Source organism: Geotrypetes seraphini, chromosome 8 (genome assembly GCF_902459505.1).
Source record: "Geotrypetes seraphini chromosome 8, aGeoSer1.1, whole genome shotgun sequence".
NCBI lineage: Eukaryota > Metazoa > Chordata > Amphibia > Gymnophiona > Dermophiidae > Geotrypetes > Geotrypetes seraphini.
In genome coordinates, this window is record NC_047091.1 from 20,196,431 (window position 1) to 20,210,422 (window position 13,992).

The 13,992-nt window shown below is 44.6% G+C and overlaps 2 protein-coding genes across 6 annotated transcripts in view; one reads left to right on the forward strand and one right to left on the reverse strand.

Moving 5' to 3' along the window:
• LOC117365362 (transmembrane protein 87A-like) overlaps positions 1-2,693 on the forward strand; it is a 64,258-nt gene extending 61,565 nt beyond the window's left edge. For both annotated transcript variants that reach the window (XM_033955720.1, XM_033955722.1), the window contains 3 exons: positions 176-228; positions 1,109-1,139; positions 1,229-2,693. In XM_033955720.1, coding sequence (XP_033811611.1) covers positions 176-228; positions 1,109-1,139; positions 1,229-1,270 — 126 coding nt within the window. In that variant the 3' untranslated portion in view covers positions 1,271-2,693. The remainder of the gene's footprint in view (positions 1-175; positions 229-1,108; positions 1,140-1,228) is intronic.
• Positions 2,694-6,110: 3,417 nt separating this feature from the next.
• LOC117365935 (nesprin-2-like) overlaps positions 6,111-13,992 on the reverse strand; it is a 55,968-nt gene continuing 48,086 nt past the window's right edge. For all 4 annotated transcript variants that reach the window (XM_033956900.1, XM_033956896.1, XM_033956898.1 and 1 more), the window contains one exon: positions 6,111-7,075. In XM_033956900.1, the coding sequence (XP_033812791.1) occupies positions 6,847-7,075 (229 nt within the window). In that variant the 3' untranslated portion in view covers positions 6,111-6,846. The remainder of the gene's footprint in view (positions 7,076-13,992) is intronic.

Genomic DNA, 13,992 nt, shown 5'->3' on the forward strand with positions numbered 1-13,992 from the left:
TTATTGCTACTAGTGAGAGCTGGGCGAACAGGTCTGTGTTGCTTAGTTGGAATTAATGCTGTGGCGAAGGAACTTGTACTATTAATATTGGGGAGGGGGTCCTATGCTGATTTATACATATTCTGTGTTTACTTGAAAAGATAAGCTCGCAGTGAATTATTCTACCTCTGTACAGGATGAAGACTTGAAGTGGGTTGAAGAGAATATCCCTTCCTCCATGGCTGATGTGTAAGTCAAAGGGTTATTTTTGTTCCCTGGAAGAGAGGCTTACAGCAGGCTTAGATATATGAAGGCTCGGGCAAACCATTTAAGACTACACAAAATCGGGTTTCTTCCTCGGGCCTGGGAGTTTTCTTTATGCCAGTGTTCTTTGCTTCAGTCTTCAGGGGCTATAAACAGGTCTTGTTTTCACATTGTTTCTAATGCATATGCATAAGAGAGATTTGCATGAATTCCATGCAAACCTTTCTCATTCATGTTTATTAGGGAAAACCTGACAACCTGACCTGTGGTAGCAGTGTTGTAGCTAGATCTGTCATTTTGGGTGGGCCTTTCAAAATCTCCCCTTCCTCTGTCTACGTCAGTATTTTTTGTGGTTAGTATTAGTGATTAGAGAATGACATGGGGACAAATTTTTCACCATTTCCACAGGAACTCAATTTCTCTGCCCCATTCCTGTAAGCTCTGCCTTAACCGCTCAATCCTCGAACACTGATGATTTTAAAGTGTTTGAGGCTTATGCAGTTGAGGACAGAGCTTGCAGGAATGGGGCAAGAACAGGAAAATAACTTGCCAGGACGGGCAGATGAGTTCCCGCAGAGATGGGTAAAAATTTGTCCCCGTGTCATTCTCTGCTAGTGATGTACATCCACTGCCTGCACTGGCCTCACAGGCTTCATCAGAGAGGAAACGGGCAGTGGCAGCAGAGGGAATGTTGCAGCGGCTAGATGAACAGGGTAGCTGCCACTGACCTGTCATCTGGGGGCCAGATAGGGTGGGCCTGTGCCCACCTATAGCTATGCCACTGGGTGGTGGCGGCCCATAAGGATTAGGAGTGAAGACCCAGGGGGCCCTACACTGACCCATATTCCCTCTCTTTATTCTACAGGGTTCTGCCGCCATTGCTGGATTCAGATGAGGTAATACCCGTTGTTTTAGTCCCCGGTTGCTGGTAATCAGCCTGAGTGACTGAGCCATGGGTTACATGTTTCTCTCTCTTTCACATCAGGAAATCGTCACAACGAAGTTTGAGATGTCAAAAATGGAGTAAGAGCAGACGGCAGAAGTAAGAGCAGGCGCTACCTTCTGAAGACTGGCGCAGTGGAGAGGCACAGCGCCTACAGTCTGAATTTGTAGCAAGAATAATTCTGTATATATTTGTATATGGTTAAATAATTATTTTATTATTTTCAAGTTTCTAGCTATTACAGATTTTTTTTTTTATGGGCTAAAAAGTTAGTGAGAAACTTTCATGAACTGGAGAACATGGAAGGTAGGTGGTGGTGGGGGAGATGAGACAGTTATTTTGTTCATGAAATATCTTTGGGGACTTTCCAATTTAAAGACTGTGGCTGTGACCTGATGGTTCCTCCTACTGCCCCAGCTTGTGCCTGTTGCTCTTCCATGCAGAGAGAGCCATCAGTGATGGACACAGGTTCACTGTTAAGATGCCCTCTTCCATTATTAAATACCTTTCTATTGAGCACTGTTATCCCAAGAAAAGAGGTGCAGTCCTAAGCTAGCCGTTCCACCATAAAATACCTCTTTCTTTCTGACAAGTGTGTTTGTGTGTTAACTGGCTTGTTTTTCTCTCATATGTGGTCTTCATCTATTTCTATTCTGTAAATGTGATCAAAAGCAGATTCTGCTGCTGTTTTCTTCCCTCTCCTCAAATCACACTTCTGGTTGAGGGCCTATGATTAGTGATTGCTGTGATGGTTACCTGCAATGAACGCTGGTGGACAGGGCTGAAAAAGACCAAAAAATATATATCAGTGGGAAAAGAATGCTAAATGTAGGTGTATCCACCTTGCCTGTCCAGCAGTAGTTAGGTTTTGGTTGTTTGTTTTGGAGGGATGGAAGGGAAAGAATCAGTAGGTCCATTTACCTGAGCTGAGGGCAGATTGTTATGGCTGTCAGCCACCCTGAAACCCATGATGAGGTTATTGACCACCAGACAAGAAAATGGGCATAAAAGTGGAGAATACAGGCCCAGAGACCGGGGGCTGCTTCTGTACAGCAGGAACCACGATTCACCGAAAGGAATTGAACCTGGACCTGTTAAAGCAGGGAAGGCTTGACAAGCTGAAGACTTCTTCCTCTCCAGCTTTAGTAGTTATTGCATCTCTCACTAGGATGCGAGTGATACGTCAATCAAAGCACTTTTATTAACAGGTCCAGCCACTTCAGGAATGGATAGCTTAGCAGCACCGGCCTATTAGCTGTGTGATCTAAAACCTCCTGTGGACAAGGGAAAACTAATACCTTCACACAACAAAAATTGCATTCATGTGAGAAATTATTGCTTTGCCTATTACAGAACTGTTTTTAATGATTTGGGGGAGGGGGGGGGATTTTATGTGAGTTGTATAGCATGGGCCTATGACAGTATTAACCTTTGGAATACAGCCAGTCCATAGCACAGAGTTTGTATGAAACCATTGATAATAAATTGTTTGGTCACACGTCTTAAAGAATCCTTATCTCTTTTTTTCCCATGGTTTGGGCCTCAGCTTTTTCCAGTACAAACAACCTCTAGCGCCTTTCCCTTTTCCAGGAGAATATCTGGCTCCAGCCCAGCTCCAGCCCACCCCTCCCCATGTTCAGGACTGAAAACCAGTTGTCTGAAGTGAAAGGCGTACACTGTCAGTGTGTGCCTGGTTTGAAAATAGAAAAGATCTAAAAGGTAGAGTCCCTTACATTTAAAATTACTCACACACAAGTTAATATGATAGCATATTAGTCTGGGAACAAGCCTGTATCAGATTTAATAATCCATACTACTCTAGGGTTGCCAGATTTTTACATTTGTAAAATCCAGACCCCGCCCATCCCATTATGCTCCAATCCTGCCCTCCCACTGCTTGCTCTGGTTAGGCAGGAAGGCATGCGCTCGTGCCCGACACAATGTTGGGGGAAGTTTTATAAAACCCAGACAAAGTGCCAGGTTTGGAAAAGCCCTCTGGACCCTCGGACATGTCCAGGGAAATCTGGACGTCTAGTAAATCCTATACTACTGCATTGGGTTGCAGGTAGTTTAAAATATATAGGACTGGATCTGTAAAGGAAGACTTGAAAGTTAACTTATGTGCAAACTGTGGCCTAAATTTCACTTTGAAAAAGCTTCCACAACAAGTGTGTGAGGGGGTGGGGAGGGAGAGCTAAAGTAAAACCAATCTGACAAAGAAAGAGAGACACACATCAGGATATTTAGGCTCTGTGTCTAATTACAGCAGTCATGTTGTCTTGAACAATGCCTTTTTCTCTTCTGTTCCTTGCTTTCTCATAGATCAGATTTCAAGATATTACTAAATTCAGGCTTGTTGGTGCCCCAGAAGGCTGGAGGCTGATTACAGGGAGACCTGAGGCACAAGACATGGAATTAAAAAAAACAATTGGCCCTTGCTAGTTTACTTCCTTGTACTTGTAGAAGGCAGCGGTCATAGATGATTTATTTAAGCTAAAAATCCTATACGAAAGAGACTATGAGAAGGCACTTGCTACAGTCACTGCTGTTATGGACTTAAGTGTAAAGGGAAGTGTGTGGCTTAGTAGTTAAAGCTACAGCCTCAGCACCCTGCAGTTGTGGGTTCAAACCCACGCGGCTCCTTATGACCCTGGGCAAGTCACTTAATTCCCCCATTGCCCCAGGCACATTAGATAGATTGTGAGCCTATCGGGACAGACAGGGAAAAATGCTTGAGTACCTGAATAAATTCATACAAAATGTTCAAAGCTCCCCTGAGAGAACAGTATAGAAAAGTGTGAAGAGTCTCAGCCTCTAATAACCAGAGCTGGTATTGTGACATCATAATGCCCCATTCCATCACTGCCTAAGAGCCAACTTCATCAGTGATGTCACAATGGCTTCATTGTCCTATACTTGGTTCACATCTGTTACATATTGATTTTTAGAGTGGTGCAGTGGTTAAAGCTACAGCTTCAACCCACACTGCTCCTTGTGACCCCTGGCCAAGTCACTTAATCCCCCCATTGCCCCAGGCACATTAGATAGATTGTGAGCCCCCAGGACAGCAGGGAAAATGTTTTGAGTACCTACATAAATTCATATAAATCATTCTGAGCATCCCAGGGAGAACTGTATAGAAAATGAAATAAATAAAGGGTTATAGCTAGGAAACTAGCACTTCTGACCACCAACACCTGATCTCTTGCATTTACGCTCAGTGGTAAGTAGTTAGTTAAACAGTGCAAAGGCCTGAGCCTGGCCTGGGAGTTATCTTTATTCTCTTTGGACATGATGCACAATACTCCAACACAGCAAAAACAAAATAAATACTGTGGTGGGAGTGATTTTCTTTTATAGGGCTATGCACACACAAAGAGAATGTAAATACCATGCATGCTGTTTGTGTAGAGTAGCTCTGTAAAAGAGGGGAGGAACTGGGCCTGGTGCCTACTTGGAAGCGCAATAGCTCTTCTGCCCAGCTGATGGTGATTCTGGAGCTACACTCAGGGGAGAGCAGTGGCTGCCCGCTTAGCTGATTCAGGCTTGCTGGTAGGAGAAGCCTCAATCAACTGGGGTGATGGAGCCAGCAGGGAAAGCCCCTCATCAGCTACCGCTTCCAACTCCAGAGGGGAAGAACCATAGGTGAAGTTTTGTTTTGGGGAGGGTGGAGCAGTTGTGCGCGTACACAGCAGCTATCAGCCGCTCCAGGCATAGCAAGGATGAAAAACACCAGGGTCAGTGATGCCCCTCACCCGCTGTGAGCAAGCACCCCTTCCCTTCCCCAATCTCCCATTCCTCTTTAACATTTGCAGCACAAGCAGCAACCCCTGATACTCGTGCCATGGTTGGCTATGCCTCTGACATCACTTCCTGGTGTGGGTCCAGGAAGTGACATCAGCGGAATAGCAGGTTGGGGGTTGCTGTTCATGTTGCAAACATTAAAGAGGTGCGGGGGTGTGGAGAAAAGGATGGGTACCGGTGACCCTGCCTTTCTTTACACCACCACTACTGCCAGCAAACTTAAGTCATAAAAAAGGGGATGTTCCCTTTAGTGCTGCACAAGGAGAGCTCATTAGAATACCAATGAGCTCCTTGTAAGGCATTTGCATAGGGCTCTTGGTGGCTGCTCCAAGGATCATTAGCAGTCTTGGAGACACCACTCAGAAGTCTCAGAGGTATAAGAATTTTTAATAAACTTGAAACTTTGTGCAGCAGGAGCAGAGCTTCCTGGAGACTTACTGGTAAACATTTTGAGCTGTGGGGCTTAGGGCTAGATTCACAAAGCAAACCGATCGTGTACCGAGTGGTTTGTGACCCCCTTTAAAACCAGATTTCCCTCGGGCCCATTCACTAACTTCTCCTGCGATCCACAACACAAAATTTCACATCCGACTGGGCTGGCCGATCAACTGAAGAAGCGACTGCTGGGGACCAGTCAAAAACATCTTTCCAACTGGAAGCCCTGCATCGCCGGCCCGGTTTTTTCCTGCCCTTCTTCCCCAAATCTCTCCTGCCCGCTTGCCGCCCTGCGAGCCCGTGGTTTAAAGAGAGTTAAAACCACAGGCTCACAGGGCTAAAAACTAGTAATAAAAGTTTTTAAAAAATTTGCAGCTCCGATAGGCATGCACAGACCATCTATAGATGGTCTGCGCATGCGTGGAGATCGCAGAAAAACGATCCATGCCGGAAGATGGGGGCGTTCCTCCGATCGCCCCCATCTGCATATTTTAGTTTGCTGAATTCGTCGGGCCTGATTGGGCAGGTTGGTGAATCTGGCCCTTAGTCCTTTCTCTTGTTCCACTTTTTCTTGCAGTGATGCCTCATCGATTCAAGACCTGCGTACTTGAGGATTAATGAGAATGTAATAATGATTAATGAGATGTAATAGTGCAGTGTTGAACAGCAATTAGACTTCTGCATAGCTGTTACAATAAACCCTTTTATTTACATAGCTGTGTTTTAGAAGGTGCAAAATATTCCCATTATCTATATAAAAGTGCCACAAGGGGGGATTCTGCTTATCTTCGGCAAAGTAGAGCTGTCACCTTTCTAGCAGGCAGGCCCATGATTAAATCTGCCAGCTTATAGGGAAGTGCAGAACAATCGCAACTTAACTGTTTATACAAACCATACCTCTACCACCATAAAAAGGCAATCCAAGGTACTCCATAGAAAATGACAGGGGGACAAATTCTTCCCTGGCCCTGCAGGAACTCATTTTCCTGTCCCTGACCCATGCCTGCAAGCTCTGTCCTCATCTGCACAAGCCTCAAACAAAGTGTTCAAAGCTTGTGCAGTTAAGGCAGAACTTACAGGAATGGGGCAGAGACAGCAACAAAACTCACAGGATGGGGAAAAATTTGTCCCCGTGTTATTCTCTAGTACTTCACCAACCTTGGTGCCAGGGTGGAAAGAATAATTTTTCCCTTTCAGTAAAGCAGGGGGGGGGGGGAGTTGCACATCTGTATTTCTCCTACAGGAGTGCCTGAAGGAGTAGAGGGCAAGGAGCCCCAAATCAGCAAAGCAATGAGAATCATACATTACAGGCAGCATCCAGTACTGGTCCTTTTTGCTCCTAGGAAAACACAGTGGCCTGGTTCAGTCTGGTCCTTCCCTCTCTAGGGGCATTCTGTCACTATTAAAGTCTTCTGCTGCAGTTATGTGGGTGGTGGGCCATTTATATACTTCAGCATGAGGTGGAGAGACCAGGCATAATGATTGGCTTTGTAGCAGGGAGTCTCCCTTAAGGACAGCAGCAGCAAAAGAGCCACAAGAAGCAGGAACAAGAGCACTAATTTCGGGTCTAGGGTCTTCAGCCAGAACAAGTGTGGCCTCTTCAGTGCCAGCAGTTCCTCTTCAGTGGGAGAGAAAGACAGAGGGCTGTCCCTATAAAACAGAACAGTCTAGCATCAAAGAGGTGATATGGCAAGCTAATAGTTAACATGTGGCTTCCTAGTGCAAACATCTCCCCAGTGGCTGTCCGCCCCAGGCACCACGATGATGGGATCACTGCAACCCCCTCCCCCCTCCTCTTTCCATTCCTCCCCTCCATGCATGTTCCCCCCATACCTCTAGTGGAAGTTGTTTGCGGCAGTCAATAACATGCTCTTCGTGAGTCCATTGGCTCTCCCTCTGACATCACTTCCGCATGTTGCACAGAGGAAGTGACATCGGAGAGAGAGCCAATGGGGTCACGAGCAACAACTTCAACTAGAGGTACAGGGGAAGGGAAGGGGGCACGCACAGCAGGTGGGATCGGTGGAGGTAGGGGAGGGGCACCACCGCCCTGGGTGCATCTCACCCTCGCTACGCCACTGCATATCCCTTAGTAACTATGCGTACAGGCCAAGCCTCACACTATACCCAAACAGGGAAGAATGCACCAGATCTGTATATACATGGGTCTGCAGAAGCAGTGGCTCTAGCTTGCATACGAGGTGCTACCTAAAAGTTTGGGGAATGTGAATAGCAGGCGCGAACTGGATGTAGTATGCCCTTCTGCCACTAAAGGTGTCTAGCAGTATGCTTTGTGAATCAGTGTACCAATGGGCGTTCAGCTGAGTGCTCGTGGTGTTGTATACTGTGCGATTTTGTAAGGTTACGTTTTAATGACTTGGTGGATTTCGATATGACGGATTTTACTGAGCAAAGAATCTGCATTTTTTTGACATTCAGGAGCTTGTTCACAAGGAATTCTTACCTCCATGTCAATGGTCAGTTTTATTGCGAGGTTTTGAAGCGGTTTAGCGAGAGCATTCGGCGCAAATGCCCAGACAAGTGGAAAAACAAAAATCGGTTGCTCACACATCGGTCGTCGTTCGACAATTCCTGGTTTCCAGAAACATCACAGTAATTACGTACCCTCCCTATTTGCCTGACCTTGTCCTCTGTGATTTTCTCCTATTCCCCAAAATGAAATTACAACTGAAAGGGTGCTGTTTTAACACGATTGAAGATATCCAGGCAGAATCGCAGGAGGTCCTCAAGGCACTCGCCCAAAATGACTTCCATAGATGCATGGACTCATGAGAAAAAAACACTGGAATCGCTGTACACTTCTCCCTTCGTATTCGCTGTGACGGGGGATTAACAGACCCGCGAATACAGAAAAACCGCGAATAACTTTTTCATGAGGGGCATAGAGAGGGTGGATAGGGACAGATTCTTCAGGCTGAAGGGGACAACAGGTACGAGGGGGCATTCGGAGAAACTGAAGGGAGATAGGTTCAAAACGAATGCAAGGAAGTTTTTTTTCACCCAAAGGGTCGTGGACACTTGGAATGCGCTACCGGAGGACGTGATTGGGCAGAGTACGGTACAGGGATTCAAACAGGGATTGGACGGATTCCTGAGGGATAAAGGGATCGTGGGATACTGAGAAAGCTAACCAGAAAATAAGTATAGAAACCCAACCAGGTCGTGCATGTGCAAGACCGGAGGGCTAGGACTTTGATGGGAAGATAGGACTCAATAGGAAACCAAGGTGGCATGGGGGCCCCTTCTGGTGATTTGGACAGGTCGTGACCTGTTTGGGCCGCCGCGGGAGCGGACTGCTGGGCAGGATGGACCTATGGTCTGACCCGGCGGAGGCACTGCTTATGTTCTTATGTTCTTATACGTTATTCACTGTTTTCTATTAAAAACCATTGTGAATATGGTGAAACCGCGAATAACATGGTGGGAGACCTGGCCTGTTCCCGAAGGAGAGGCAAAACAGTGAAGAAAGTGCTGGAAATCAGCGATTTCTCTATGCAAGCTAAAAACCATGAATAATCGAAACTGCGATTTCTGAAACTGTGAATACGGACGGATAAGTGTATACATTCTCAAGGGGACTACTTCGAAGGAGACGGTGGAAACTAAGCGTTTCGGTAAGCAATTTTTATTTTACAATTGAATTCCCCGGACTTTTGCGTAGTGGAACCCAGGTTCATGCATATATTTGAACATATCACTTGCTATTGCAAAACTTTTGTACATATTGTTGCATTCTAGTACACCTCAACTCAGTTTGTTCGGTTTTTGTTTTTAATTAGGCTGGGTTGAACCAAAACGTATTTACGGATCCCAGCAACAGTGGCAGGTTTATACATGAGCCTTGCTCCTGGGCACTGCTATTTACAGGAGGCTTTGTGCTCAGTTGGCTCATGCTCAAAACCTGGTTATTTCATAAGAGCGTCCCCCAAAAATTGTTTTGCAAAGCTTAGTGCATATAGGTTCCGCAGACCCCCCCCCCCACCAAGGGTCAGACAGGATTGTGGAAGTTTCAGCCAAATTACCGCAGCAGGCAACTGGACCTACCAGAAGCATACTGCGCAAGCATTAGGCTCGCCCCGTTGCCCACTCAACCCAAACAGACGGATGTAAGCCTGGCTTTATCCTAGTGCCTGCTCAGCCATTAAATTCTATTTTTCTTAGGGAAAACAGGAACCAGTTCCGTGCATCAGATAACGCACAGCCAGGCCTCTATGAAACTTGGCGAGGTTAAGAATGCTAGCCCATACATCTTGCTAACCAAAGTCCATAGCTTGCCCTCTGCCAGTGGAACTGAGAGTGGCCAAGATCGTGGCACTTGAAATAGATTTTGTTAATGAGCAGCTGCTCTGTGTGTACAGAGAGTAATAACTTCTGCCGGGCTAAGGGTTAAGGTTAAGCAGTCAGGAGAGGCTGAAGGCCAAGCAGAAACAAGAACTCGTGACCTCTTCAGGAAAAGGAGGGGAGTGTTGGGTGATGAACCTTTTACTAGCTCAAGTAGGGATTTGTAAAAGAAAATAGCCCAGGGATAGAAAAACATAGAAATGCGTTATGGTTACCTAATATAATTCCTATTTTTATGTGGTATACACAGACAGGTGTGCCAGGGAAGCAGAGCACCATCATGTACACTGCCAGCTATGAATACCTATCTGCAAAAGAAAAAAAAGGGCTGCTTTAAAAACAGGCCTACACAAACCTAGTGAAGATGACCAAAAAGTGTTGCGATACTTTATGCCAGTGTCTCTCAAACTTTTCTTTAGCTCTGGCACACTAAACGGAGCAAATGTTTTTCACGGCACATTAAAATTGAAATTATAAAATTGCAAAACCAACAAAAAATTAAATGAGAGCATTATTTATTTAAAGTTACATTACATTAGAGATTTCTATTCCGCCATTGCCTTGCAGTTCAAGGCGGATTACAAAAGATTTATAAACGGGGGTTACAATGGAAGAACAATTGTCATGTCTAGAGTTGTAAAGAGTAGATCATTTGTCATTTCTAGAGTTGTGAAGAGCAGGTGAAGTTAGGACTGTTTCAGGAATTTCTTGAAGAGTATAGTTTTTATATATCTTTTCTGAAAATCGTGTAGTCTGGGGTGGTTATCAGTAGGTTGGAGATTTGTGGCTTGAGTGGCTAGGAGGCCATCGTATTGTTTTGTCCGTTTTACTTCTTTGATCGGGGGAGGTGTGAATGGGGAGTGCGTTTTTCTATGTCTGGTTGATGTTGCTTGGTTGAGGCGGTTGTTTAGGTAGGATGGGCTGTTTCCATTTAGGATTTTAAATAACATGCAGTAGAATTTAAATAGTATTTTTTATTGGATTGGTAGCCAGTGTGAGTTGATGTAAGCTTCTGTGATTTGATCATGTTTCCTCAATGAGTAGATGAGTCTCAGAGCTGTATTTTGGATTGTTTGTAGTTGCTTGGTCATAGTGGCAGGGCAGGGGAGGTAGAGGATGTTGCAGTAGTCTAGCAGTCCTAGGATTAGGGATTGCACTATAAGCTGGAATTGGGTTCTTTCAAAGAATTTCCGGACTTGTCTCAGGTTTCTCATGACGGCGAAGGATTTCTGTATTGTTTTATTTATTTGCGGTTGCACAGTACAGCATCTGTCTATTGTCATTCCTAGTAGTTTTATGGTGGTTTGGATGGGATAGTTGATTGAGTTGAGTTCTAAATTGGTTATGGTTGGGACTTTGTCATTTTCGAGGAGGATGAATTTAGTTTTATCTGGGTTGAGTTCATTAAGGTAATTGTAACAACGGTGAAAATAAAGTAGATAGAATAGAATTGCTAATCAATGCGATGGATGTGCTTGTTTTTGAGTGCAAATTAACTCGAAATGCAGCTTGTTCATCATCCACTATCTGCAACTTTTCTCTTTTTTTCCCAATTTAATTTCTGTCAGAGTTGAAAATCCAAGTTTGAAAAGATATGAAGATCCAAAGGGTAGCAAAGCATCGATTGCTTTGTTGCTCAAGTTAAGATAATTTCGTACCTAGTCTTTTGTAAACCGCATTGAACTTTACAGTAATGGCAGTATAGAAATAAATTCTTATGTTATAATTATTGCATTAAAAAACCCCTAAAATTAACTTGCTGTTAGTTTTCAAGGACCAATCATGTCAAAGAATGCTGCTTGTATGGGTGTTTGTATCCTTACGCACACAGACGCTCATAACATTGATGGACTCTTGCATATGTGATGTACATCTATGCGCATGCGCACTTACAACTTTGTGATCCTTGCCTCCGTGATCTGTAGCTCTGTGACAGTGTTAGACACGTTCAACTGGAGCCTGCGGCGATTTGTGTGCAGCAGACCCTTTTCCCTTTGGTTTAGTTGCGGCGGGCGGCAGCATAAGGGGGGGATGTTTGAAGTGGTGGTAGGCCAGACGGTAGGTAGCAGCAGTGGAGGCTGGTACGGGGGGGGGGGGCAGGCTTCGGCGCTAGAGGGAGGCAGGCAGGCTGGCTTTAGCGCAGCAGATAGGGCGGGAGGTAGGCTGGCTAGCTTTGGGGGAGGGAGTGGGACAAAGGCTGGAAGGCAGTGAGGGGGGACAGGAAGGAGCACTGGGGGCACTAAGGACAAGGGAAGGGGCACAGGAAGGAAACACTGGGGACACTAAGGACATAGGAAGGAAGGAGGGAGGGAATAGAAAGGGACAATTATTTTGCGAGAAATAATAAGCTACTTTTTGTAATGACAGGGGTTGCCATGCAACTCATTTTAAGAAACTGGAAAAACTGGGATAGGTTGAGCTACACATTCTGGTGGGAATCTCTTGTGTTATACTTTTAAAATGGAGCGTTGCGTGGCCATACAATGGGGCCATTACAAGAGTTTTATGGATGTTTGGGAGCCATTGGCTAAATTTTGTAAGGAGGAATAAATGAGTTTTATTTTATAGACATGTAAACATACACATCCAGGGGGGAAGAAATGGAATGGGAATTTGATTTAGGGATTTCATGAATAGTTTTATTAAGGTTTTATTTTACTTGTATGTCAGGTGGGAGGGTGGGGATAATATAATTGCAAGTTCCATTGTGCTTGTTTTTAATTATCCATATTTGTGAATCATTTGTTGCACAATTGTAGTTGAAAAACTTAATAAAGAATAAAAAAAAAAAAAAGAAAGGGACAATTGTTGAGCCTGAATGTAGAAAGCAGCCAAGGAGAAAGAAAGACAAGACACCTCTACTCTAGCACCCGTTAATGTAACGGGCGTAAACACTTGTATATGTATAATTACAATAATCTTTTTTCCTCTATCCCCCTTTTTTTTCTCCCCCAATAGGTATATTTTTGGCTATCGGGTCTAGCATTTTTCATATTTCATGCTGACACCTTAACTGTTAACAGCGTGAGAGGCATGTTTACTTCTCTGTCTTTTTTTTAGCATAATAGCGAGTGTGATTCCTAGTATATTCCCTGAATGCCTTTTTCAGTGTACAAGCCACTCTCCATTTGTCTACATTTTAATTGTCTTTCATTTTTGTTTGTATTAAGTACATAAGTAGTCGCCTCCGCCGGGGCAGACCAGAGGTCCATCCAGCCCAGCGGTCCGCTCACGCGGCAGCCCATCAGGCATATTGCCTGAGCAGCGGTCCCTGACTAATTTTATACCTACCTCTACACTTATCTCTAAACCTTCCACTGCTCTTATCTGTACCCCTCAATCCCTTTGTCCTCCAGGAACCTATCCAGGTCTTCCTTGAAACCCTGTACTGTGCTATTTCTTATCACGGCCTCCGGAAGGGTGTTCCATGTGTCCACCACCCTCTGTGTGAAAAAGAATTTCCTTGCGTTTGTTCTAAACCTGTCCCCCTTCAATTTCATCGAGTGACCCCTTGTTCTTGTGGTTTCTTTCAAATTGAAAAATCTGTCCTTGTCAACCTTTTCGATGCTTTTATCCATATGGTTCTTGAATATCTATGTTATGAATAGTAAATATTGAAGAACTGGGCAGACTTGCACGGTCTGTGTCTGTATATGGCCTTTTGGTGGAGGATGGGCTGGGGAGGGCTTCAGTGGCTGGGAGGGTGTAGATGGGCTGGAGTGAGCTTTGACGGAGACTTCAGTAGTTGGAACTTAAGCACAGTACCGGGTAGAGCTTTGGATTCTTGCCCAGAAATAGCTAAGAAGAAAAAATTTAAATTTAAATTGAATCAGGTTGGGCAGACTGGATGGACCATTCGGGTCTTTATCTGCCGTCATCTACTATGTTACTATCTATGCGTTTCTCTCAGTAGTGCACCCACATTTATTTTAGGAGTGCATCTATCCTTTTACACATGGTTCACCATCATTAATATTAACATTACAGCCTGCCTTTAGTCCACAGTTTACACCCAGCTTGGTTTTACTTTTGCTCTGTTTGGTTTCTAAAATCGGCTGCTTATTTTTCTTTAACACCCTTTATTTGTCATAGACACTATTTATTTATTTAGCCCGTCTTCCCAAAGGAGCACTGAACAGGTTACAAGAGTACATTCACAGTATAAACTTTTGTGGGAAATACAAAAACTTGGTGGACATAGAAGT